The sequence below is a fragment of the Macrotis lagotis genome, chromosome 5, assembly GCF_037893015.1.
Source record: "Macrotis lagotis isolate mMagLag1 chromosome 5, bilby.v1.9.chrom.fasta, whole genome shotgun sequence".
Classification (NCBI taxonomy): Eukaryota; Metazoa; Chordata; class Mammalia; order Peramelemorphia; family Peramelidae; genus Macrotis; species Macrotis lagotis.
In genome coordinates this window covers 219,346,486-219,373,005 of record NC_133662.1, presented here as the reverse complement: position 1 = coordinate 219,373,005, position 26,520 = coordinate 219,346,486, and the positions used below count along the sequence as shown (strand labels likewise).

General features: G+C 43.1%; 2 protein-coding genes across 2 annotated transcripts in view; both read left to right on the top strand.

Moving 5' to 3' along the window:
• The window catches only part of AMPD1 (adenosine monophosphate deaminase 1), a 30,615-nt gene extending 17,120 nt beyond the window's left edge, over window positions 1–13,495 (top strand). Inside the window, exons 7-15 of the mRNA XM_074188496.1 lie at window positions 879–1,073; window positions 1,302–1,433; window positions 2,430–2,593; window positions 3,023–3,149; window positions 3,774–3,937; window positions 5,522–5,642; window positions 6,200–6,373; window positions 8,099–8,209; window positions 12,621–13,495. Coding sequence (XP_074044597.1) covers window positions 879–1,073; window positions 1,302–1,433; window positions 2,430–2,593; window positions 3,023–3,149; window positions 3,774–3,937; window positions 5,522–5,642; window positions 6,200–6,373; window positions 8,099–8,209; window positions 12,621–12,779 — 1,347 coding nt within the window. The 3' untranslated portion in view covers window positions 12,780–13,495. The remainder of the gene's footprint in view (window positions 1–878; window positions 1,074–1,301; window positions 1,434–2,429; window positions 2,594–3,022; window positions 3,150–3,773; window positions 3,938–5,521; window positions 5,643–6,199; window positions 6,374–8,098; window positions 8,210–12,620) is intronic.
• A 2,416-nt stretch (window positions 13,496–15,911) lies between these two features.
• Window positions 15,912–26,520, top strand: part of DENND2C (DENN domain containing 2C) — an 80,958-nt gene continuing 70,349 nt past the window's right edge. Inside the window, exon 1 of the mRNA XM_074188493.1 lies at window positions 15,912–15,981. The gene's annotated coding sequence lies outside the window, so the exon portion shown is untranslated. The remainder of the gene's footprint in view (window positions 15,982–26,520) is intronic.

Below are 26,520 nucleotides of genomic sequence, written 5' to 3'. Positions count from 1 at the left end.
AAACCCAGCAATGTACTAGAACATTAAAGATGTTATTTGCAATCTTAATTTCAGTGAGCACAGAAGCATGCCATTTTTATCAACTTGAAATAAAAGATTTTAAAAAGGACAATTTAGAGCAGTGATGTCAAGCTCATATAGAATCTAGAGGCCCCTGATCCCTACATAATGTTGACTTAATTTTAAAATGTATTATCTATGTTCTCTTGTATTTTTATTTATTTTGTCAAATATTTTTCAATTACATTTTAATCTGGTTCAGACTGCAATTAAGAGTGTAGTGAAACACGGGTTTGACACTTCTGATTTAAAGACCTAGGAAATGGGAGCAGGAAATAGAATTAAGGAGGAAAACAAACACAAAGACAAGATAAAAATTAAGTGGAAATGGACTTGAGATCATTGATTTGAAGATTGGAAGGGATCATCTGGAATAGAGGTTTCCATTTTACCCACTGGCATTTGGTAAATGTTTCTATATTCTTCACTGAATATTTTTATTGTCCAGTCATTTCAATTGTATCCAATTCTTGGGGAGGGGGTTGTGGGTGTGGGTATGTGTTTTGGCAAAGATACTGGAGTGATTTGCCATTTTCTTTTCCTACTCATTTTATAGATGAGAAAACTGAGGCAAACAGGGTAAAGTGACTTGCCTAGGGTCACACTGCCATAAGTGTCTGAGGCCAAAATTTGACCAGATTTGAACTTCCTGACCAAGACTGGCTCTCAAGCCACTGTCCTACCTAGTGGGATAATTATAGGACATACCTCTCAGAATGCCTGGGAACATGAAATGAAATAACAAAGCTTTATAATTATTATTACTGAATAGAAGATTTGCCCAGAAGATGATTATTTTTTCTTCTCTTAATATGTAGGTAGACACTCATATCCATGCTGCTGCCTGTATGAACCAGAAGCATCTGCTGCGCTTCATTCAGAAATCTTACAAAGTGGATGCTGACCGAGTGGTCTATAGCACCAAGGAGAAAACTCTGACCTTGAAGGAACTTTTCACTAAGTTAGACATGCATCCCTATGACCTAACAGTTGATTCGCTGGATGTTCATGCTGTAGGTTGGAAGGGTAGCCCTACCTTGGTATGGCCACATTTCTCCCCAAATCCATCCCCTGATCCAGGTCTGTCAGGGTTGGGAGCATAACCAGCTATAAAGGGGACTCCCTCTCAGTCCACATGTTCTGGGTTTCTTGGTAGAAGTCCCATTGACTCAGCTTTCCTCCCCTCAGAAATGCAGGATTATGTCCTTCAATAACCAAAAGTCGCATTTCTCTTAATGCAGGGGCGTCAGACCTTCCAGCGTTTTGACAAGTTCAATGATAAATATAATCCTGTTGGGGCCAGTGAACTAAGGGATCTTTACCTGAAGACAGACAATCATATTAATGGAGAATATTTTGCTACCATCATCAAGGTGAGAAAGAGGTAACCAGGTCAATAGAGAGATGATGACTTTGATCATATGGCCAAAGCCTAGTGCTGAGGAAGAATGAAGGAGAGGATAACATCAACACTTCTTATTAGGAATTATAATAATATAACTAGCACTTAAATAATCATTAATAATAATAATACCTTGCATTTATATAATACTTTATAGTTTACAAAGCACTGTCCTCTGATCCACCCAAAAAACCCACAAGGTAAATAGGGCCCAAGTCATTATCTCAGTTTTTTAGATAAAATGGGGCTCAAAATAGTTGAGAGTCAAATCCAACATCTCACAGCTAATTAATAGTGCAGAAAAGCCCTTCTCTCCTTCTAAGTCTCTACCTCTTTTCAAGATGTCATTCTGACTCTCTCAGAAGGGAGAAACCCCAGGGCCTGGGATTTGAAAAATATGTGATTTTCTTCTGAACCTCCAGTTTGGAAACATTAAGAAATCCCTCTCCAAGTGTTCAGGGATGGGTGTGGACCTGGATACTTGTCCTTTCAGGAATTGGGAGGGGAAAGTCCAGGAAGAGGCAGGATCAGCTTCTTTCATTACCCTCATGATAGCCACAAGGCAGAAGTAGTAATGAAAGCAGGTCAATCAGCTTTGCATTAATTTCAAGACTTCAGAAGGATCTAGAGAATTGGGCTTTACTCTTAGACCTCCTGGTTCCTCATAGTTTTAAGTTCTTAAGCTTCTTTAGTCACTTAGGATCATGGGGATCATTCACAGCTGAAATCCGAGGTCTTCATCTGTTCTGTACCAACCTCTACTCTTACTCCCATCAATCCTACATTTTCTGTCCTTGACATTGAAGTCCCCAAGGTCTCCTAAGGCTCCCTTCCCATCTTCAGTTTTCTTTGTCTTCCTTTTCCTCATATCAAAGCCTAAGCCCTAAAGGTCCGGTGGGAGGGAAGTCTTGGCTCACAATCCTTGCTTTTTACCCTGAAATGGTACCCTGGACTTTTGACCTTGCAGGAAGTAGGTGCAGACTTGGAGGATGCCAAATACCAACATGCAGAGCCCCGGCTATCCATTTATGGTCGTAGTCCCAATGAATGGACCAAACTCTCAGCCTGGTTTGTCAGCAACAATATCCACTGTCCCAACATGACATGGATGATTCAGATTCCCAGGATCTAGTAAGAGTCCACCAATCACGACTGTCAAAAGCTGCCTTTAACCTTCCGATACACCTACCCACCCTGCCCACTCAGGAGAATCAATCCAAATAACCCTTTTCAACATAATTCACAACTAGTCATCACATGCTCATCTTTAGATCCTTGCCTCATCTCCAGAATCATTGTGCTTTGCTTTAGAGGGTTCATGGAAACAGATGGGAACATGTGGCCTTGTGAATCCATGCCCTCATAACTCTATTCATGTCCCCTCCCACTACCCCAACTCCTCCTTGGGTGGTAACAGGTTCACGTTTGCAAGTTGAATCCTGCATGGAAATAACTCTGCCTTCCTGCCTGTAGACCAGTGTGTGGCTTTCTGGCTCCCCTCAGTAGTCCGCTGAGTCCAACCCTCCAATGCTTATCACTTCTGAATAATTTTATGTGCAGTGATGTGTTCCGGTCTAAGAATTTCCTTCCACACTTTGGTAAGATGCTGGAAAACATCTTCCTGCCTGTGTTTGAGGCGACTGTCAACCCTCAGGCTCACCCAGACCTCAGCATCTTTCTCAAACGTGTAAGCCTATCCCCATAAGCCCCAGGTTTTGGTCTCCCCCACCCCACCAAGAGTAAATTGTGGACACTGTCAGGTGCTGCCTGCTCATTCTCCCTGGAGCCTCTCCTCTAGAGGTTGACAGATTGCTGTGGTCACAGAAAATCCATTGGATAGAAACTTCTCTGTTTAAAGCCTTTCACAGTCTGCTTCCAGCCTTTTGTGGGGGCTTGATACACATTGTCCCTTGTCATCTCTTCAGCAGTCTAAGCCATATGATCTAGAGCCATGTGGACTTTACCTATGCTCTTTCCTGGACCTACCATTCCATCTCTCATTTCTAAGCCTTTGCCCAGGCTATCCCTCATGCCTGTAATTCACTCCCTTCTCAAATCCCCCTGTTCTTGATCTCTTCATATCTCATCTCATTGCCTTTCTTGGTTCCCCCACTTCCTTTCCCCACCTTTACTTGGTATCTACCCTTTGTATATGTTGCTTTCCCCTGAAGGTGGCAAGCTATTTGTGGGCAGGAACTGGTATGTTGTTTTTTGTTTTGGGGAGGTTTTGTTTTGCTTTTTGGCCTTATATTTCTGGCTCTTGATTTCTAGAAGTGCTGAAATAATTAATAGTATACATTGACCCTGACAGATTACTGGCTTTGACAGTGTAGATGATGAGTCCAAACACAGCGGCCATATGTTCTCTTCTAAAAGTCCTAAACCCCAGGACTGGACGGTGGAAAAAAACCCATCCTACACATACTATGCCTACTACATGTATGCAAACATCCTGGTGCTCAACAGCTTGAGGAAGTAAGTGAAGGTCGGAGGAGGCTGGAGGGGGATGGATGGCTTTTTCAGATTTCCATTTCTGTGTCCTCTGAAGCCATAGATTGGCCCAGGATCCATCTACTGATCTGAGTCATCTCTAGAGGTCACAATCTGGAGCTATTCATGTGATTTATTTAATTTTCTTTATCTGCTTCAGAATAGAAACCAACATTTTCAAACCCTGAGAAACTTTCAAGGACTTTATAAATGTTTCTGGAATACTTTAGAAGTTTGAGAATGGATAGAGCACCAGCTCTGGAGTCAGGAGTGCCTGAGTTCAAATCCAGCCTGAGACACTTAATAATTGCTTAACTGTGTGACCTTGAGCAAGTCACTTAACCCCATTGCCTTAAATAAATTTTTTTTTAAAAAAACCCTCTTGGGGGCAGCTAGGTAGCACAGAGGATAGCGCACTGGCCCTGGAATCAGGATGACCTGAGTTCAAATGTGACCTGAGACACTTAATAATTAGCTAGCTGTGTGACCTTGGGCAAGTCACTTAACCCCACTGCCTTTCAAAAAACAAAAACCAAAAACCAAAAACCTATTGAAATCGACTTCAAAAACTTTTCATGAGCATTTGTCTTCTTAAATGCTATATATATATATATATCTGTATATATATACAGATATATATATATATATGGGGAAAAAGTAGATTAAGGAATATTATAATAAGATTTCATACTCCCTAAAAGCTTCTTTTCTTCTCAGAGGTTTGGATGGGTTGGGGGGACGGGCAGGTGTAGAAGGTAGAAGATATTATTGAGAAGGAAAGTCCTCCTGGTCTGTTCTTCAAACCTTGAATTCTCTTCTAATCCCCACTTCCTCTAAGAACATTTAAAAAAATTTTTTATGAAGAAGCATAAGAATCCTGAAGGTTATGATTTGTGATAAATGGACTTCACTGAGGTCTTCAATTATCCCCATCCTTATTTTCTCTCTGTACTTTATTGAAAATCACACTAAACCCAAACTGATTTACAAAAATATTTGTTATTTTCATCCATTAGAATGTAGGCTGAGACTATATTTTGTTTTTTTGCCTTTCCTTGTATCCAGATAGTCCAGATTTTGACACATAGTAGGTGTCTTATTGTGACCAACCAGCCCAATTTCCAATCAACCAGTCAGTCTTATTAGGCACCTATTACATGACCTGCTCAGGCAGAGACAAAATAAAACCATTTGCAAACCCCCCTAAGTAGGAATCTTGGCACCTGGGACAATTTCACTTGCGGGAGTGGGGGAGGGGGTGGTCTCCTGGGCTGGCCTTCGGTGCAGGTGCTCTGGGAGAGGCCCTTCCCTTCCCTCTGTTTTTTCCTTTCTTCCCTTTCCCATGACCCTGCTTCTGCTTCCTCTTTTCCCTTCCCAGGCAACACTTTCTTTAACCCCCTACCCCTAAATTCAGACCAGAAACAGATTGGGGCAAAGAGATAGTTGGTCTCCAGACCAGTCCCAACTTGGGGGTCTAGAACAAAAAAACCCCAGCCACCTTGCCTTAGTTGTGATGGCATCCAGTTACTCACCCACAATCCAGACAGTGATTTTTTTCTCTTTCTCTAGGTCCCGAGGAATGAACACATTTCTGTTTCGTCCTCACTGTGGGGAGGCTGGAGCTCTCACACACCTCATGACGGCGTTCATGACAGCAGATAACATCTCTCATGGCCTAAACTTGAAAAAGGTGAGTTGAGGGTGCCTTTTCAGGGGGACTGCTGAATTTTACAGGGGAATTACAGAAGTCATTTTTTCTTCCCATTACCATCTCAAGTAGGTACCATTCCTAGGACTGTGAAAAAAGCCTTTACATTCTCTGATCTAATTCTGGCCACCATTTCCTTTTGTAGCATGCATCCCTTCTTCTGGGAGTCAGAGTCTTCCTGGATGGAGGAAAAATGAATCTGAGCCATCTGTTTGGCTTAGAAAACCTACAATATAAAGTTATTTCCCAATGTCCAATGCAGTTTGACCTGATACTTCATTAAATTAGAAGGTGGGAGTGGGGCTGGGGAGGAATGACCATCTATTAATTGCTATGTTCCAAACACTTTACAAAATGCTTTGCCAAAGCTATTGAATTGTAAAAGGTGCTTCTAGGAAGAGAAAGAGAAATCCGACCTGGTCATTTTACTAAATGTTAAAGATGAAACTGTATCTTAGGTTTTAAATAAAATTCTATGTTTTTAATTTTCACTCCAATTATACTGAGATTTCTTTTTTATTTTTTTTTTTACTTTTTAGAGTCCTGTGCTACAATATCTGTTTTTCCTAGCCCAGATTCCCATCGCTATGTCTCCACTAAGCAACAACAGCCTTTTTCTAGAATATGCCAAGAACCCTTTTCTCGACTTTCTCCAGAAAGGGCTGATGATTTCACTCTCTACAGATGATCCCATGCAGTTCCACTTCACCAAGGTAGAGTCAAGAGCTTTTGGGAGCCATCATTTCACTTTGTTTTCTGGTTCTAGAATCTTCCATCTAGAGTTGGAAAGGACCCCAGATCCCATCTTATCCAACTCCTTCATTCTACAGATGGGGTAACTAAGGGCAAAGGGGAGCTAGGTCACTTGCCCAAAGAAGAGGTGGGATCTGGATTCAGACACCCTGATAGAAGAGTTAGTGTCCTTTGTATTATGTCTCTCACACACAGAATGTTTTAAAATCTTAATTATAAGATTAACTATCATCAGAAACAAATAATCTTTTTTAATTAAAGATTTTATTTATTTTAAGTTTTTACAATTTTCCCCCTAATCTTACTTCCCTCCCCCAACCCCCCACAGAAGACAATTTGCCAGTCTTTACATTGTTTCCATGGTATACATTGATCCAAATTGAGTGTGATGAGAGAGAAATCATATCCTTAAGGAAGAAACATAAAGTATAATAAATAGCAAGATCAGACAATAAGATATCAGTTTTTTTTTCTAAATTTAAGGTAATAAATAGTCCTTGGTCTTTGTTCAAACTCCACAGTTTCAGAAACAACTAATCTTACAAAATAAAGTTATTTATAAAAGAAAAGCAGCCGCCTAGTAACTTATCCTAAGACCATTTTTATCTGAACTTCTTCCAAAAAATGAAAGAATGGCATTATTATTATCTAGCATTTGAAAATTTTTTGTTGCATTATTTCATTTGAATTTCCAAAAAAACTCTGTGAGTCAATAAACATTTACTATGTCCCAGGCATCATGCTAAGGTAGGATGAGATAGTCATTAATAATAAGCTCATTGGAAAAATGAAGAGACTGAGATGCAGAGAAGTGACTTGTCCACAATCACGGAGCTGGTGTGTGGGGGTCCGAGAATGAGATAAATGCCTGGAGTTCAGTTAGTCACAGCTCACACTTAGGCACATAGGTGGTTCTTGAATGTTTGCAAAGTATTTTACAACTCCATTTGAACCTCTCTTGAAATAGAAAACAAAGTATCGCCTCCATTTTCCACAAGAGATGGTTGGTTTAGTGGCTCATCTGTGGTGAATTGAGTGTTTTTCTTGATACTATTTATCATTTAATTCATTATTTCTTCAGTAAGATGACAGATTAGTGAAGTTTTATCATCATCATCATCTCTGTTGCTAACATCCATGTAGTACCAGCCATTATGCTAAGTTTTACAAATATCTCATTTGATCCTCATAATAATTCAGGGAGGTAAACATTATCATACAGATGGGGAAACAGAGGCAAACAGAGATTAAATGACTTGTCCCAAGTCACTCAGATAATTAAATTTCTGAAGCCTGATTTGAACACAGGTCTTTCTGACCCCAGTCCTGGCACCCTAGATGTCTACTAACTGGTTATAAAGTGCTATCTTAAAGTTGTCTGATTTATCCTGGGATCAGCTTATTTTCCTATGCTCATTTGATCATCCGTTCTCTGAATTTTAATACTTCCAATTGGGGCCTCCTCATGAGCTGTGACTCCAGTCCAAATTATGAAGTAAGACTCAAAAAAATCCACATTTTTCTGCCACTTTACAAAGCAAACAAAATGTCCCCCAACAAAGGGGCAGTGCCCTGTACCCATCTGCAAAATTTTGACATTGACCTTTTATCTTCTTTCTGTATAGGATGAATGTTTATTTCTTTTGCTAATCCATGCAAACTTTGTTTCATGTCAATGATTTCAGGAGCCTTTGATGGAAGAGTATGCTATTGCTGCTCAAGTCTTCAAATTGAGCACCTGCGATATGTGCGAAGTGGCAAGAAATAGTGTCCTCCAGTGTGGGATGTCCCACAAGGTAGGTTTGCTTGTCTTTCAGTAGTTCCCACTTCTTCTCATCTGGTGATTTATGTAGGATGGAATATTCCATTCACTTCTCCAAATACATGATAAGGGACTGGTTTGTGCAAGAAGTGGTAGGAGACTGGGAATACAAATCTCCATCTTCATCTCAATGAGTTTACAGCCTAATAGGAAGAGAAAAGACGTGTCCATAAATAAGTATAGCAAAGAGAGGGTATGAGTTCCAAAGACAGGGCTGAGCAATGTGCCTGGAATCTGTAAGTTGGGGACTGGGGGAGATGGAGTCAAGGAAGCTCCATGGAGGAGGTTTTAAGACAACTAGGACCTTTCCTCACCATCCTCATCATCCAACAATTTTCTCACTTGAAGGTGTGCAAAGCATATGATATCCATTATCTCACTTGAGTCTCACAATGACCTTGGGAAGTATTACAAGGATTTCCATTTTTACAGATGAGGAAACCAGGGAATAGAGAGGTTAAGTGATTTCCCCGAGGTCACACAACTAGGAAAGGATGAAGGTAGGATTCAAAGTTCAAATGTTTCCTAGCTTTGGATTCAGCACCTTTCCAATAGTATTTTTCTTCCTTCTCTATTATCTTCAAGGATGCTTGTATCTGGGAGTCCTGATAACCTTTCAGTGTGAATATTTGGATCTCACACTGAATTATCTAGACTTAAGAAAATGACAGAGAAAATGTTAATAATGGAGACTGAACTTAAAAGTGTTTCATACATACTTTTTTTTTTCCTCAGAAAGTTACTTATTAAATATTTACCAACACTGAAAAGCATCTACCACTGCTGGTTAGATTCAATATATAAAGTAGGGTGGTCATTCCAACCATGGAGAATGGCATGGGTGGAGGTGGAAGAAGGTAGGACAAGAACAAAGGACAGAGAGTAGACTACTTTGACTGGATCATAGAATACATAGGGAAGATATAACTGGAGAGTTGTGTTGGAACCTGATTGTAGATGGTTCTGAACACCAAAATCAAGAGGATGAACTTATTTTGGGAGGCAAAGGAGAGAGGGGCACCAGAGAAGACTTTGAGTATAGGAATGGTCGCAATCCATTAGAATGACTGAAGTAATTTATGGTGGATAGATTGCATCAGAGATAGATGGAAGCAGGAGCACCAGTTGGGAGTAAGTCTAATGATCTAGTTAAGAAAAGTTAAAGACCTGAAATACAGGGGTTACAGGAAAGACGAGACAGATATTGCTGAACTAGAATCGACAACACTGACTGGATGTATAGAGCAGAGGAGATGGAAGACTCGAGGGTGTCTCTGACATCATGAGTGTGGATGACTAGGAGCTACTTGGTGGTATCAGCCACAGAAATAAGAAAGTTGGGAGAAATGCAAATTTTGAAGGGAACATGCATCCAGATAAGAACATTGTACGGTACCTAGTGCCCCTAACTCCAATTCCAGTTAATCTTCTGAAACAGAAATTGAGGCAAACTCAGCCACCCAAGATTCATCTAAGTTGTAGACAAAAATCTGACTTTTTACCAACAATGAAATAATAATCGACATTTACATAGCACCTTAAAGAAGCACATGATCTCATGTAAGCCTTACAACTACCCTTACTATGAATATTCTTCTTCTTATTATTATTATTGTAGATGAGGAAACTAAGGCACAGAGAGGTTCCACGGTTAGTAAGATACAGAGACAGGATTTGAACCCTGATCATTCCAGAATTCTCTCTACTACACTGATTCCTCATTCCATGTTGAAATATTCTGTATATTTCCCTTACCCCAGTGACCATGTAGAAGCCCTTACAGCAAGCCCTGTGACATTCAGGCCTCATTCCCTTTTACTTTGATTCCTAGACATAACATATGGAACTCAGGCTCTGGCTCAGCTCCCACCTAATCCACAGTGATTCTTTCACTGAAGCTGCTCTCCCAACTCACCATCTTGTCCTCATCCTCTAGACTCAAGAGCTCTTCCATACACTTGGAATAAACCTCACCACAACTCCTGCCTCTCCTACAAACTTATCATGTAAAGTCAAAACCCCTAAGCTGATCCCTAGGACACAAACCTCCATATGCCCACAATCTTGACTGCTTCCTGAAGCCTTAAGAAGGAGGGGTGTGTATGGGGTGGTGCCCAATAATCGAAGCCATCAGGGTAAGATGAAATCATGAAAGGAGAGAGAGGAATAGAGAACCAAAGTCAGAACTGGGAACATTTGTGTCTAAGGATTGAGAAGAGAAAAAGAACCCAGAGAAGGATCCATCAGAAAAGGAAGAGGAGCAGGATAGAGTGCCATGGAAGTAAAGGGAAAAGGAACTTTCAGGTTAATCCATAATCACCTTCATCATCATCATCATAGCTAATACTTAGATGTACTTTGAAATTTGCAAAGTAGTACTTTATATTTGTTATCTCCTTGATCCCCATAGCAGCCCCATGAGGAAGGTGGTATTCTCATCTCCATTTTACAGGTGAGGAAACTGAGGCTGAGAGAGCTTAAATGAATTACTCAAGGTCACATAACTAGTAAATGACTGGTGCAGGAGCCTTTCTGATTCCAAATTCATTAGCTCTACTTAGTTTCATCAGTAATATCAAATGCTATTGTTGTTAAGGTTGAGGTAAATTCCATCCTTTAGAGTGAAGGAAGTCACTGGTGATTTTGGAGTTTCTTTCATTGGAATGGTGGCAATAGAAGCCAGCCTGCAAGGCTGTGGATGACTGGTTAGCCTTACAGACCAAGAGCCTACACTATCTACCCTTTCTCAAAGTTTGATAGTGATGGAGAGGAAAGAGATAAGATGATGCCCCGAGAGACATTGGAGAGATAGAAGTATTTGGGGGGCTGGAGAGGGGAGACCCAAGAATGTTTATAGGAGAGGGAAAACAGTGAGTGATTAAAGATGCTGGGGAGGAGGGGGAGAGAGAGAGAGAGAGAGAGAGAGAGAGAGAGAGAGAGAGAGAGAGAGAGAGAGAGACAGAGAGAGACAGAGAGAGACAGAGAGACGGAGGGAGAGGGAGAGAGAGACAGAGAGAGACAGAGAAAGAGGGGAGACAGAGAGAAAGAGATACAGAGAGAGTGAAGACAGAACAGAGAGAGAGGGAGAGGGAGAGCACAAGGTTATAGAAAAGAGAGATGGTGGGTTCTAGGTTAGAGATGAAAGGAAGGATAAATGGCTCCATGAGGATTCTTAGAGGGTTAAAGTAATAGAGCTAGTTTAAATCAGATGTTCTTCATTTCAGTAAAGTTGGAAGTAAAGGTAAAGGAGAAAAATTGCAGGTTTAGTCTCATCCTTTCTAATCATTAAAGATTAGAAAACTCAGTTTTAGAGAGGCAAAATGCTCTATTTCATGTTAGAGCAGAGCTGTAGGTTCCCAGGATCAGCATCTAGTGTTCTTTAACTATTTAATGTATGGAATTGGGTCCCTGGGAAAAGAAGGTTGGAAGCGATTGCTGTATTTGCATCCCCAGTGTCTCTGACACATAGTGAGGACTTAATAAATTTGGTGGATTAAGGGAATTGTGTGACTTATGGTAATAAAAGCTGAATAAAAAGACTGTCCAGTAGTACTTAGAGCCAAGTTGAAGTTAAATCACTAAATTTGTATTGAACACAGTCAGCATGGTTTCTTGATTTCCTCCATCAAGATATGTCCATTGAGGAGTTTGGACCAGAGAAGCAGCTGACAGGATTTATTCACATTTTAAGGTCAGCAGAGAGAGAGATCAACAGAAATTTAAGGGAGATTCAAAGGTGAAGGTTGTAATCCTTAGTGAAATAGCTGACCATAGAGTCAAGACTGAGTAAAATGAATTGAGGGCAGAGCAGGGTTACTAGATTGAGAAAACAAGGAGGAAGGAAAATCCTGAGGGTCACAAAGGTACAGAACAAAAATGGAAAGAGAAAAGGAGTGGTGGAAGGACAAGACATCAGGGTCAGAGAAGGAAATCTCAGTGTTCAGAATCCTGAAGATTTGGGTGATGATGTGGTGTAAACCTGTAACCTTGGTTCAACGCACGGTGGAGATGGGGGTCACTGGAATAGCAGACAGAGGTCAAGCTATGAGAACAGGGTGTTAGGTCATTAAGGAGGATACTGAAGTCTCCCAAAGATGACATAAATGGGTTGATATAATACAATGTCCCAGTAAATCCTGTATAACCACTGCATGCAGGGAGTGGAAGTTTTTGTTTTGTCTGTCTGGACATGCTTTTTGGCCAAGAGTTAGACTTTTCATCAGACACTACTCACTGAAACACTGGATGAGTCCTTTTAAAAGGTTTATTTTTTCCTGTTGCCAAGGGATAGCATAAGGAAGGGATTTTGTGGAGGAAGTAATTATTATACAGTAATATTGAAGGGCTAATAAACAATGATCATTCTGCTTCCTTTTGTCTTTTAGGAGAAAGCTAAGTTTCTTGGAGACAATTACCTTGAGGAAGGCCCTCATGGAAATGACATCCGGAAAACCAATGTGGCCCAGATTCGAATGGCCTATCGCTTTGAAACCTGGTGTTATGAACTCAATCTAATTGTGGAGGGTCTCAAGGGAACTGATTAAATTAAATATGGTAACTCTTTCCTTTGGATTATCATTGCTCTTAGAGAAACTCATAGATTTGGAATAGTATTTGCCTACTCCTCTGGGGAAAAAAAAAGAAATAAGACTTGAAAAGTAATGTACAATTGGCAGGATAAGTTCCTTCTTGATTCTGTTTTCTATTCATTGACCAGGAAACATGCTTAAGGATACTCCACCTACTCCAGTATCATATGGGAAAAGTCATCTTTTTGACAGCTTGTCAGCCCTGGTCTTTGAGACAGGTTTATAGTGCAATGTGGGTGTGCCTCAACCTCAAAAAAAAATCCAGTGAGCAAAAATCTGAACTTACAAAAGAAATTTTTATAATTATCATATAAATAATAAAGGAGGCAGTTTACTTCACAAAAGGTAAAATGCTACTGTTTTTTGTAACAAAGATTCACCTCAGGCTCTCTTTCAGTAATGATAGTGAACTCTACTGATGCCAAAAATGATTTAGTTGACAAAATTAAGGTTATATATAACTTTTAGAGACTAAACGAAGCACTTTTTTTTCTATTTTCATAGCTATCTTTCCACACATACAAGGGTATTGCCATCTACTGGCCAGATGGATACTTTCATATGAATACAATTGACGGAAAAACAGACCAAACCCAAGATAAGCAGAGGCTAAAGTATTTTTTTCTTTCCTAAGTTGTTTTTCTTTTGTATGTTTTGCTTCTGCAGTCCTGTGATCCTATTTCTTTGGAAAACTACTAGTTGATTTTAAATTCTATTGAAATTGCTACAAATATCCTTCCAATTTTTGCTAATTTATATAAAAAACCAGATTTGAGCAATGTATTATTGCTTTGAGTATTCTTTTTTCTTTTTCCCTTCTTTCCTTTCTTCTGAGTTGGGGTCTCCCTTCTCATCCTGGTTGGAAGTACAATGGTCATTTATGGATTGGACTTCACTATTGAAAATTCACGGGATTTTGACCTGCTGCATTTCCCACTGAGGCTGGTTTGCCTGGTGGCTACCCCATGGATGTAGGACTAGGTGCAGACACCTTAATGGGCTTTAAGCCCACTGAGAGCGTGCCTGTCCCCCCATCTCAACCTCCACTGTAGGACGGATTATAAGTATGAGGCACCATGCCCAACTACTTTTTTCATACTTCCATATATTAGCATAGCCTACATTCTTATAGTTTTCCTAGGTATGTTAATATTTTGTTAATACACCCGTCTGTCCATTTGATTAAATTCCATTTTGAATAATTCAGGTATAAATATTTGTACAAATGACAACCTGCCACCCTTTTTGGAATAGCTTGCATTGGGTAATAGTTGCCAGAGAGAAGCAGTGTGGTGTAAAGACCCATATTCAGATCCTGCGTCTGACATAGAATGGCTGTATTTCCATGGACGAGTCAGTTCTTACTGGAAAATATGTTGTAGATGAATTGAAAGTTTTCATGGGAGTGTGGGGCAGTTCACATTGGGAGATGCCTATACCCATGAAAATTACAGATGCAGATGTGCCACCTCCCCCCCAAGCTCACAGACACATAACATACACACACTTACACTCATAATTACATATATACACATACATGTGCCCACACACATTCACAGAGACATTTATATAGACCCACACACAATTGTGCCCAATGTAGACTGATGAGGGTATTGTATCTGGAGTCAGGAAAACTGCCTTCAAAGTCTTCTCCTAACACTTAAATGTCTGTGATTCTTAAGAATCACTTTCTCTTATTTGGTTCACAAATACCCTAGAACTTAGTCAAGTCAAACTGACTAAAATTTTCCTTAGTGAAGGAACTCTCATATTGGCAGTCTCCTAAACTTCTCCAAAATGCAATTTCTGTGACAAAGGCGGCACATAAAGATTTTAAAAAATTAATTGCATAATAGTAAATTACTAAAGACAACCAATTTTCAGGGTCAAGTATAAACAGTCGTTTTCATTTATTTTTCTTAGGTTAATATGCATAAATCAGTACCTTGAAGTTGTTTCAACTTGCCTCCCTTTCACTATTAAGAGATAATACATTTTTTACCAAGTGACATCTGTATTTCCTCATGAATAAGGACTTTGACTTATGGGAGGGAGTTGCAGCAGTACTTTTATTTTTTATTAATTCAAATGTTATACTTCCCATACATTTTGTTTGGGCAGCCAGGTAAGCACAGGGGATAGAGTCAGGAAGCTTTCTCTCCCTAAGTTCAAATCCAACCCATGACGCTTCCTTAGCTGTGTGACCCAGAATAAGTCATTTTGCGTCTCTGCCCCAGTTTTCTCATCTGCACCATGAGCTGGAGAAGGAAGTGGCAAAACACACCTGGGTCTTTGCCAAGAAAGCAAAGAGCTGGACACAACTGAACCACAAAACACATTTTATCGCAACCTTTGGCTGGGAGTTTTTTAGCCACCCTATTTTCCCCAGTACAACCACCATCCCTTATAATAATTAAATAAAAACCTTATTAAGGGGTGGCCAGGTGGCAGTGGATAGAGTCAGGAGGACCCAAGTTCAAATCCGGCCTCAGACACTTAATAATGACCTAGCTGCGTGGCCTTGGGCAAGCCACTTAACCCCCATTGCCTTGCAAAAACCTAAAAAACCCCTTAAAAGATGGGGGTTCACAATATGCATTTTATCGGGTGCTACCGGGCTAGCTGCAAATAAAGGCAACACCAGTCACTGTCCTGCAGGAACTCTCGTGGAATGAAAGAAAAACTAACGACGACAAAGTCGGACTCCACGAACAGTGCTGCCCGGCCCGGTCCGGCCGCGGCCCGGCGCCCCAGCTGTGATCTGGGCGGTCCCCGCTGCCCCCACGCGGCCTCCTCCCCTCCGAGGCGGCCCCGGCGGGGAGGGGGCTTCGGGGTCTTGGGCCACGGGCGCGCATCGGGGCGGGCGGAGCTTCCGCGGGGGCGCTGCTCCGGGGCGGCCCCCCACGCGCGCTTCTGCCCGCCCCGCCCGACGTGTCCCTGTACTTGGGGCCCCGGAGGCTCCCGCCCCCACCCCGGGGGGCCCCGCAGCGGCTTCCTCCGCCCCTCCCCCCGCAGTGCCCCCCGCAGTGCCCCGCCCGGCCGCGGCCGCCCCGGAGTCCCGGGCCGAGGGGCGGGGCCTGGCGGGGGCGGGGCCGGGCCGCGGAGCCCCGGAGCCGCGGAGAGGAGCGTCGCGGAGCCGCGGAGCCGCCGGGGCCAGGTAGGACGGGCCGGGCCGGGGCCGGGTAGGACGGGCCGGGCCGGGCCGGGCCGGGCGGCGGGGGAGCGCCGGGGCCAGGTAGGACGGGCCGGGCCGGGCCGCGGGGGTAGAGGCAGCGCCGCCGTCGGGGCTCTCCCGGGGGGCTCCGCGGGCCGGCGGGGGGAGGACACGCTCCCCTGGGGGGGCCTCCGGGGCCTCCCCCGAACCCCACTCACGTCCTCGGGAAGCAGCGGGCGAGACGACGAGAGCCGCCAGGACCGGCTTCCCGAGCCCAGGCCGGGCCGGGCGGCGCTGGGTGGCCCCGGGAGCCCCGGCGGGGAGCCCGGCCCGAGCCGCCTCCGCGGGCCCGCGCCCCCCGAGCGCCGCGCCTGGCCCTGCTCGGAAGGGGGCGGAGGGAGGCAGGGGGGCAGAAGCCCTCATCGGTTCGGAGGGGCGTTTGGGGGCCCCGGAGGAGCAGAGCCCGCGCGCGCGAGGGGAGCTCCGGAAGGGGCCGGGGCCGGGGCCGGGGCCGGGGCCGGGACAGGGACAGGGACAGCAGGGCTGTCTGAGCGCAGAAGGGCTCAAATAGAGCAGCAGCGGCCCGACGGGCCCAGGGACTCTGGGCGGGCGCGCGTGGGGGGCTCTGGGCGGGCGCGCGTGGGGGGCTCTGGGCGGGCGCGCGTGGGGGGACTCTGCACGGGCGCACGTGGGGGGCTCTGGGCGGGCGCGCGTGGGGGGACTCTGGACGGGCGCACGTGGGGGGCTTAGGAGGAGCGCGTTCTGCTCGATCTCGCAGCTCCCCCACGCCAGGCAGGTGGCGGGCTCGGACGCTTCGAGTGCTTCAGTGGGTTTTTTAAGAAGCACGTCTGAGAGATTTAATGGAAGGTGGAAAGTGCCGTGACGCGCATTAGCAGCTAATGCAGTCGCCAAGCCTGCGCTCCCCGGGAAGCCGGAGGAGCCGGGCCCCAGGCCGGCCGAGCCCAGGAGGCGGCTCCTCCTTGAAGCCCAGCCCAGCTGCATAGGGAGAGGCGGCTGGCACAGCCAGCCCTGCGGAGGGGCTGCCCTCTGGGCCACGCCTGCGAAGTCACAGAGCCGTGCCAACGGCACTGCTTACTGGCGACTTACCCCTTTCTGTAAATCCCGCTGTGATTTGTAGCGTGTTCCCCTTACCAAAAGGAGTTGCTTTGAGGCTTCTCCAGCTTCCCTGGTCGCCTTTATTCCACTCGTGGGGAGGGTGCTAAAGCACTTGTCTTTGACACAAACTGGTATTACCAGCCTGTAGGTTAGGACTTGCTCAAACTACAGCTTAATTATACTTTATAGGTATAAGGATATTTTCTGTGTTGAGTGACTGGTTTTCTTTTGTTTCTAGGGTGGTGGGGGTGGGGGTAGTAGATGCAACACTATATTAAAACTGAATTACTAGGAAAGGCATGATAGGAAGAGGAGACGGGCAAAGTTCCCGAGCATCCTCACAGTGTCAGGAGAAAGTAGGAAGGCCTCCATCCATCCTTTGGGTGGATGCTCCGCCAAACTCATTGGGATGAAAGTTCCATGGGATGGGCCAGCGAGGATGAGTGACGGCCAGCACCATGGGAGGGAACGTTCACACGGATGAGATCACTGGAGTGTGTCAGTACTGAAGAGGCCATTCGGCCTCCGCAGTGGAGCCACTGCTTCAGATTGATCTTCTGACCACCTCATCCCTTAATCGATAAACTCCCTAGGATCAATCTAAAATGTTCTCTTTAGCTTTTAAAGCCTTTCTAAGCAACTCCATGACACCTTTCCAGTCTTCTCAGTGAAGCAACAATTGACCTGCTTCCTGAAGCTTGCACAAGACCTTCCATCTCCCAAGGCCTTCCATTCCCATATTTCTACCTCCTGGTTTCTTTCAAGGTCCATCTCAGATGCCACTTTCTGCAAAAAGCCTTCCACATCCCCTTTTAGGGTAATGTCCTACTAACGAGGCTGCCCTCACTTTCTCCCATAAGACACTTGTTTGTCTGTAGCTATTTGAGGATCAAACTCCTTGTCTGTCTCTTGCCTTCATTTGTAGCTCCAACCTGGGAATGCTTCATATGATCCCACTCCCTTCCTGGCAAAGCTGAAACTCCGTTGTCAAACATTGGCTCAACGGGGATCACTTGAAAAACCCCAGATAAGACAAAGTCAAAGGCGTGCCTTTATGATCTGCAAGAAGTAGCCTTCTTTTTTGGAGCCTCAGCAACGTGGTCTTCTCTGCCCTTTGCCACTGCAGGCCACAGATAGCCAGGATTCCATCTGCAGGATATTTCTGGGATCCAGAGTGGGTTTATTTAGCCATGGCCTGAGTCTGTGCCAGTCTGCCATTCATTCCAACTGGTTTGTCAAGTGACAAGCATTTAGTATGTATGACAGACACTATTAAGGGGATATGAAAACATGGATTCTCAGAGAAACTGAGGGGTACATCCCAGACAAGAAAGACAGCTATGAAAGGGCACAGAAATAGTATTGGCGATGCTCAGTTCCATACCTCCTCCAGGACAACCATCTGGCAGACCTAGTACATCCCCTTCAGTTTATCATTTACTCCTCTTTGATCATGTTTCCCCATTCCCTTCCGTGAGCCTGCACACTCACCGTAGCCACAGTTTCCTTACCTGCCTTCTTCCATTCCCTCCAACCCATCTCTTTATCCATATCTTTATCATGGAAAGTTGGACAAGACAAGTTCTGTGGTTCTTTGCTGATCTACAATCCTGTAGTTCTCTGATTCAAACCTTTCCTATTTCTCTAATATTGGCCGCTTCTGACAACACTAGACTATTTCTCTTGCTCAGAACCCACATCTCTCTAGGTATCTGTTCACTTTCCTGAACTCTCTAGACTCCTTTGTTGACCCCATTGATTTTTTTGGAGCATCTTCTCATGCCACTTCCCAAACTCCTCCATTGCCTCTCCAGTCTGTACCACTTCTTGCAAGATGAGTGCTTCTGGGGCGGCTAGGTGGTGCAGTGGATTAAAGCACCGGCCCTGGAGTCAGGAGTACCTGGGTTCAAATCTGACCTCAGACACTTAATAATTACCTAGCTGTGTGGCCTTGGGCAAGCCACTTAACCCCATTTGCCTTGCAAAAAACAAAAACAAAACAAAACAAAAAAAAAAAGATGAGTGCTTCTGGAAGAAAATCTAAAACCTTAGACATCTGAAATACTACTAAATAATGTGGGCCAACTTCAACTGTTTTGCTCTGCCATTTGAAATCATACTATTCAGTTTTCATAGACTTTGTGCCTCAGTGGATCTTAGAGGCTTTCTCCTTAACTGACCAAACCTGTTCTAGATCATCATAAATTAATACTTGATAGCAGTTCACCTAGGAAATTTATATCATGCCTCTTCATCTTGCTTTTCTGTCCCATTTGCTGTGCTTATCAAATCAGGGCCACAAATATTTATTAGACACCTACTGGATGCAAGGCCTATAACTTGTATTATTCATTCAAAGATGACAAAAATGTATCTTCAAGGAGTGTTCAGTTTAGTAGGAAATATAAACGATCTACAAAAATGACTTTACCAAAATGAAAATGTGACTTAAGTGCATAAAAATGCATTTTTTTTAGGGGACGAATGAGATTTAATATTTGAATATCTGAGGAGAGGGAAGGACCAGGACCTACAGATTTTAACTTTAAGATTCTTACTGTTGATGTATTGTTCCAATTTAACTTTAACCCTATTAGCTCTTCCAAAGCATCCTGTCTTAGATGCCTTAGGTCCATTGTTCACTAGGCACCTTCATATTGCCATCTTTGAACCGGGTGTTAGGGATGGGATAGGGACTGGACACCTGAGGGTTGGGAGCTTCTGGGGAAGGATGCAGGGAACTCCAAAGAAAGACTCTTCTACTTCAGGCCTGTGGTGGAGGAATGTAGCCTTTGGAGCACACCACAAAGTGGAAGTCATAATATCTTAATAATGATGGTGCTGTAAAACTGCTTTGGTCAGGGGAGTATCATGGTCTGAACAATGCTTTACAGAATCTCTTTCTAAAACTGTATTTTTATTCCATCTTTTTCTGGGTCATAAAAGTCACATTAATCATGGAGGAGGTTGAGTCAAGCCTTCCCTTGAAATAAAGCCATGCGTGTCAGTCATCAGATGACTCAATTTTAACAGGCTGAAAGTCATCGAGTATCTGCTTTGGTGGAGCCGACCACAGCTGTCTCCTGAAGATGATTTTTCAGCAGAACAGTCATTGTTTGGCTTTTGCAGGCAAATGTGCAGTCATTTTGTTCTTGGCAGCTCATGCTTTGGGCCCTTCTGCTCCCAAATTTTCCATTTTCCAGTGTACAAGGCCTGTTTTCAATTTTTGAACACTGACTTGATACTTACATTCTGAAAATAAAGGCCAAGAATATCACCTAGCATGAAGAAAAAAAGAAAAAACACATTGGTTTTTCCTACCAGTACTTCTTATTTATACTTTGCTGTGGACCCGAAAGAATGGAGAATTAATGTTTTATAGGTGGATAATCTAATAGATGAATCTCTGACCTTTCACTTTGGGTATTCTCTTCAGTGATGCTGATCTTAACCCATTTGTTCAATTCTTGCTAATATATTTGACATAAAAAAATAAAAACAAATACACATCTGAATTTAGATACTCAAATTCTTCGGATTTTTTAATATTTCGTCCTTGGCATTTTGATATCTAGGCTATCCATCTATAATGCTTTCCGCTTGTTAGAACTGATTCATTTCTTTTTCAGATCATTTCTTGTATATTATCTTTTTCATCACTTCCTGAGGTCATCATTGCTCATGTGCCTCTACTTTGAGTTTCTCCATCTCCTGAAATTTTGATTCTTTGAAAATTATGGTATTCCATGATTTGTAACCTTAAAGCATCACTAGGAAAAACTGCTGATGAATATAAATATATGTATATAAATATATATAGATGTATGTACACATATGTATAGCTTTTATTTTAGGAGTTTCTGTTTGTTTTTCAAAAAACACTTTACGGGGGTGGCTAGGTGGCGCATTGGATAGAGCACTGGCCCTGTAGTCAGGAGTACCTGAGTTCAAATCTGGCCTCAGACACTTACTAATTGCCTAGCTGTGTGGCCTTGGGCAAGCCACTTAACCCCATTGCCTTGCAAAAACCAAAAATAAAAAAAAGAAAGAAAAAACACCTTGGGATTACATAGGTTTTATACAGTTTCTAAAAAACAATTTAACCTTTTCTTCCTTCTCAGTTCTAGGTGTTACCTATTTTAAAAACTTGTAAATGTAACATGTAAACTATATATTTGCATATATTGATAGCATATGAGAGATGACATATATGGAGATACTTTTATAAGTTTAATTTTCTTGGTAAGAGTTATCTGTATGAGATAGGTGCCGCCAGTAGACAATATGGCATTTTTGTCCATGATGGCAATTCTCTTGTTTTCTGCTATATATCTTACAGAAGAACCCCTCATAGAAAGGGAAAAGGGAAGAAGTCCCAGGACAGTCTTGGGAGATGTCCATAGTCAGTGGATGTGACACAGATGAAGAACCAGTACGGAATGCTGAGGAGGGACAGTCAGAGAGAGTGGAGAAGGCCTATCAGGAGGGGGGAAGCGGAGCCCTTGATGTGCACGGATTTCTCAAGGAGTTTTGCTGAGGAGGGGAGGAAAAATGAGGACAATAGCTAGTAGGGAGGATAGCATGAGATGAAGAGGGTTTGGGGGGAGTCAGAGTCAGAGGTAGATAACAGCGATTGAAGATTAGGTAGAGAATGGGATGTACATGAGAGCAATGTGCTTGCTCTGAAGAGATGGCATTAGGGCGAATTGAATACATCATAAAAATTGTTTTAGTTAAATTGAACTGAAAATTTTTTTGAAATTAAAATTAGGATGAAAAAAAGAAATTAAAGATTGGTAGGGTTAGGGGCAGCTAGATGGCACAGTGGATAGAGTACCACCCCTGAGTCAGGAGGACCTGAATTCAGATTCAGCCTCAGCCATGTACTTGTTGTGTGAACCTTGTCATCTCTGTTTACCTCAGTTTCCTCACCTGTAAAATTAGAATAATTAAGGACCCCTACCTGCCCAGATTGTTGGGAGAATAAACTAGATCACATTTGTCGATTGCTTTGCAAAGTGCTAGATGGTATAGTCTTTTGTAGGAAAGTTGCGTAACCATTGCTAATGTACGTGGGGTGGGAGGGATGGTATTCTTTGGGGCTTTCCTACACCAACAAATTCACAGGAGTTCTGGACATCACGCTGCGCTGCTGCTGATAAGTGGAGTATCTGGAATTATATCTTGCCTCTGAACCATACCATACCTTGGGCAAGTCCCTTAACCTCTGAGAGCTATCAGCAACTCTAAATAGAGATGTCAGAGAAACTGCCAACCTTAATTGGTGTAAGGAGATTCTTGGTGTTCTTAGCCAGTAAAAAAAAAATCCCAGGTCCCTTTGTTGTTTTGTTTCATCATTTTTTAAGTTGTGTCTGACTCTTTATGATCTCATTTAGGATTTCATTGGCAAAGATTCTAAAGTGGTTTACCAATATGTTCTCCATCTCATTTTATAGATGAGGAAATTGAAGCAAACAGGGTTAAGTGACTTGCCCAGAATCACATGGCTTGGAAGTGTCTAAGACCATCTTTGAACTCAGGAAGAGGACCTGATTCCAAACCCAGGCCTCCATCTACTGTGCCCCTAGCTGCCCTAGCCTAATAGTAATTGTGTAATTAATAATATTTACAAGCTTCTCAGTTTGCATTCTAGATGCTGCAGTTTTGAAGCTCAAGAAGCACCCCCCCACTCTTTTCATGGCTTCCCCCACATTTATTGTTTTTGTAAATGAAGAATATTATGAATTCTTTATTCTGTGAAGCATATAGAATGGTGTGGCTTCCTATGCAGGATGTTGCAAAGGTCTTAGGGATGTTTAAGTTATAAAAGCTTTTGAAGCTTAAGACTCCACTAAGACATTTGGAATATCCTGTGTCATAGAAATAGGTTTCTCTCTTAAAAAGGTTTGAACAAATGAAGAGACAGCAAGTGTGGCAGAGGAGAGAAGTAGGATTTGGAGTCAGGAAGACCCGAATTTGAATCCTCACCTGTCAGTTGAAGTGGTTGGATCCTGTGGCCTCCAATGTCCCTTCCCCCTCTAAAGCTCAGGTCCTGGGATCCCAGCGTTTATTGGTTTGGAATGATTGGGTTGTGACTGGATGGCCTCTTTGTGGAGTTAATCAGTACTTTCCAGTTGTGATAACCTGTAATGTGCTAGAGATCAATCAGCTGTTGCCATTAGGCACCTGCTGCATGCTCTACCAGAAAGGGAGGCTGTAAATACAAAGAACGAAATAGTGTCTAAGGGCAAGGAACTTATCTTCTGATGGGGTCGAAAAGCATAGCTAAAACTATATACAGCATGAAGTTATTAAATACCAAGACAAGAAGCAGCTGGGTGGTGCAATGGATAGAACATTAGACCAGGAGTTAGGAGGACCTGGATTCAAATCCAGCCTCAAGCATTTCCTAGTTGGGTGACCCTGGACAGGTCACTTCACTTCTGTTTGCCTCAGTTTCCTCTACTGTAACTTGGGCAGCATTACAGCATTTACCTGCCAGGATTTCTGTGAAACTCAAATGAGTTAATACAAATACATAAAATGATTTTGTGTATGTGCACACATGCTTATACATGCATATACATATACACATGTGTATTGTGTGTGGGCAGTGATTTTTGGAGGGATTAGGAAAGGGTCCTGCAGAAAATGGTGCTTGAGCTGCATTTTACAGGAAGAAAGATTCTACAAGGAGAAAATAAGGGCAGCTAGTATGCCAAGGATAGAGCACCAGGCCTGGGGTCAGGAGGACTCGTTCAGGAGTTCAAATCTATCCTCAGATACGTCTTAACTGTGTGACTCTGGGCAAGTCACTTAACCCTGAGTGCCTCAGCTTCCTCATCTATAAAATGAGCTGAAGAAGGCAATGACAAATCACTATCTTTGCTAAGAAAAATTCTAAATGGGGTCACAGAGAGTCAGAAATGACTGAAAAAAAACTGTGCAAAGAATCAGAGGCAGGCAGTGGGAGCAAGAGGGTCTTGTGTGTCACACCATCATTCATTTGATGTCATGGTCTTCTTTGATTATGAAGGACAACGACAAACAGGTCACAAGGAGGGGGATAATATCTAATGAGATGGGACAGATAGGTTGGGGCCAGCTGGGCTTTGAAAACTAAACAGGGAAACTTGTATGTTTTATCCTAGTAACCAGTAGAGTGGAGTATTGGGGGGGGGTCCCATTTTGAGATTGGGTGAAGAATGAATGAGGGTGGGGAGAGACTTAAGGCCTGGAGGAGGTTTTTATAAATCACTTAAGAGAAGGACCATAAGGGCCTGGATTAAGGGAGTAGAGAGAAGGGGGTCAGAGGCACGGGGTGTTATGAGGGTAGAAACAGCAAGACCTGGGGGATGATTAGCTAAATGAGTAGAGAGAATGAGATGTGGGAGCTGTAAGACAGACAGGAGATATATATATGCTTTCCACCAAAAAAGTGAAATTTGGAGGAGGAGGAGGATGCAGGGCAGGGGGAGATGATGAGGTAAGTTTAGGAGGTGTGGAGTTCCAGATGTGTCCGGTACAACTGGTCTGTAATGTCCACTAGTCAATTGTTGATAGGGGACTGAAGCTCAGTGGAGAAAGGAGGACTGGGAGCATCTTAACATCTGCATAGATAACAGTTAAATTCATGGGAGCTGATGAGATTAGCAAGAGACAGAGACAGACTGGGAGAGAGACTCTAAGAGAGAGAGACACACACACAGACACTCAGAGGGCAAAGGAGAATGAGAATGCAAGTAGGGAAAACAAAGCCTGACCCTTTACCTGCACTCAGAAGCTGTATTACATCAAATGAACCAACAACAGAAACTGAGAAAGAATGGTCTGAAAGGCAAAAGGAGAACTGGGAGAAGACAGGGCCCTGAGCTAGGAAAGCACATCCAGGAGCGGTGGCCAGCAGGGGCAGATGCAGCAAAGCCGGGCCAGCAGCCGTGGAACTGGTTAACAGGAGACTAGAGAGGATCTGGGGGCTGGTGCTTTTGATAGAAAGTGTTCTTCCCCTATTGTTTCTTACAGTGATAAAGATAAGGGCTTTGGTTCAGTCCTTTCAGTCATGTCTTGACCCCATTTGGGGTTTTCTTGGTAGAGACAGTGAAGTGGTGTGTCATTTCCTTCTCCAATTCATTTTACAGAAGAGGAAACTGAGGCAAGCAGGGTTAAGGGACTTGCTTGAATTCAGGTCTTCCTGACTCCAGACCTGACACTATCCTAAAGTTAAATGAGGGAATGAACACTTTTTGGAGCGTGATTTGAAAACTGGAGGAATCAACCTTCTGATGCTGCTTTAGAATCAGATAAGAGACACCCCAGAAGGGCCTAAGAAGAAAGGCCTAATGTTCTACTAACTACACTGTCTAGATCTGCTGCCTCTCAAGTTGATGGTGCAAGTGGATAGAACATTGGCCTTGGAATCAGGAGGATGGGAGTTCAAATCCAGCCTTCAATACTTACTAGTTGTGTGACCTTGGATAAGTCACTTAACTTGGACTGTCCCACATCCAGGGCCATCTTCAGTCATCTTGATTCATATCTGGCCCCTGGACCCAGATCTGGAGGAGAAAATGAGGCCGGCGACTTAGCACGGCATCCCCTCGCTCAAATCTTGCTTGTGCAACTTGCAGTTCTCAGCAGTTTGCCCCAGAGGGGATCAATTGAATGGCAACTCTGTCTCAGGGGTCTTAAACCCCAGGAGGCAGAGATGTTGGGGAGGCATTCCTCTGGCTGAGGAATTGGGGACAGTCATTTCTTGCTTTACAGAGCAAGCAAAAAAGAAAATAATAATTGGGGACACTATGTGGGATAAGATAAAATTTCAATTAATTATGTGGATGCTAATTAATGAGTTTGAACTCCACTGAGGTGGCGTGCTATAATTAAAGTTAATCTGAAATAGAACTTTTTGCACCTGGTATTTGACAACTCCCTTTTACAGTGAAGCTATTTAGTTGCCTTTTGTCCTGGGCCAGATTTTAAAACTGAATTTTGATGTCTTTTTTTCCTCCCACTGACTTAAGATTATAAAACTGATGAAAAAAGTACTTTGTGTAAATTATTCTTAGATAATGTGGATCTGTGAGTTGTAGTGAGAAGAGTGCTTGGACCTAGAGATATGCAAGATTTGGGTTCAGCTTTTTCTGTCATTTATTAACCATGCGGTCTTGGGTAATTGAGACTTAGTTTCCCCCATCTATAAAAGGGCATATCTAAAGTATCTGCCCTAGAGGCTTGTGAGGATAAAGTGAGATAATGTAGTTAAGTGTCGGAAACCTTAACGTAATAAATATATAAACATCTTCTCGTTATTGTTTCTCCTTCTTGCTAGTACAGATCTAATACAGGCAAGGTATACTGGTAAATGTTTAACAACCAGCTCTCTGAAAGTCTGCATTTTCTCCATCACTTTCTTGAGTCTAGAATGAG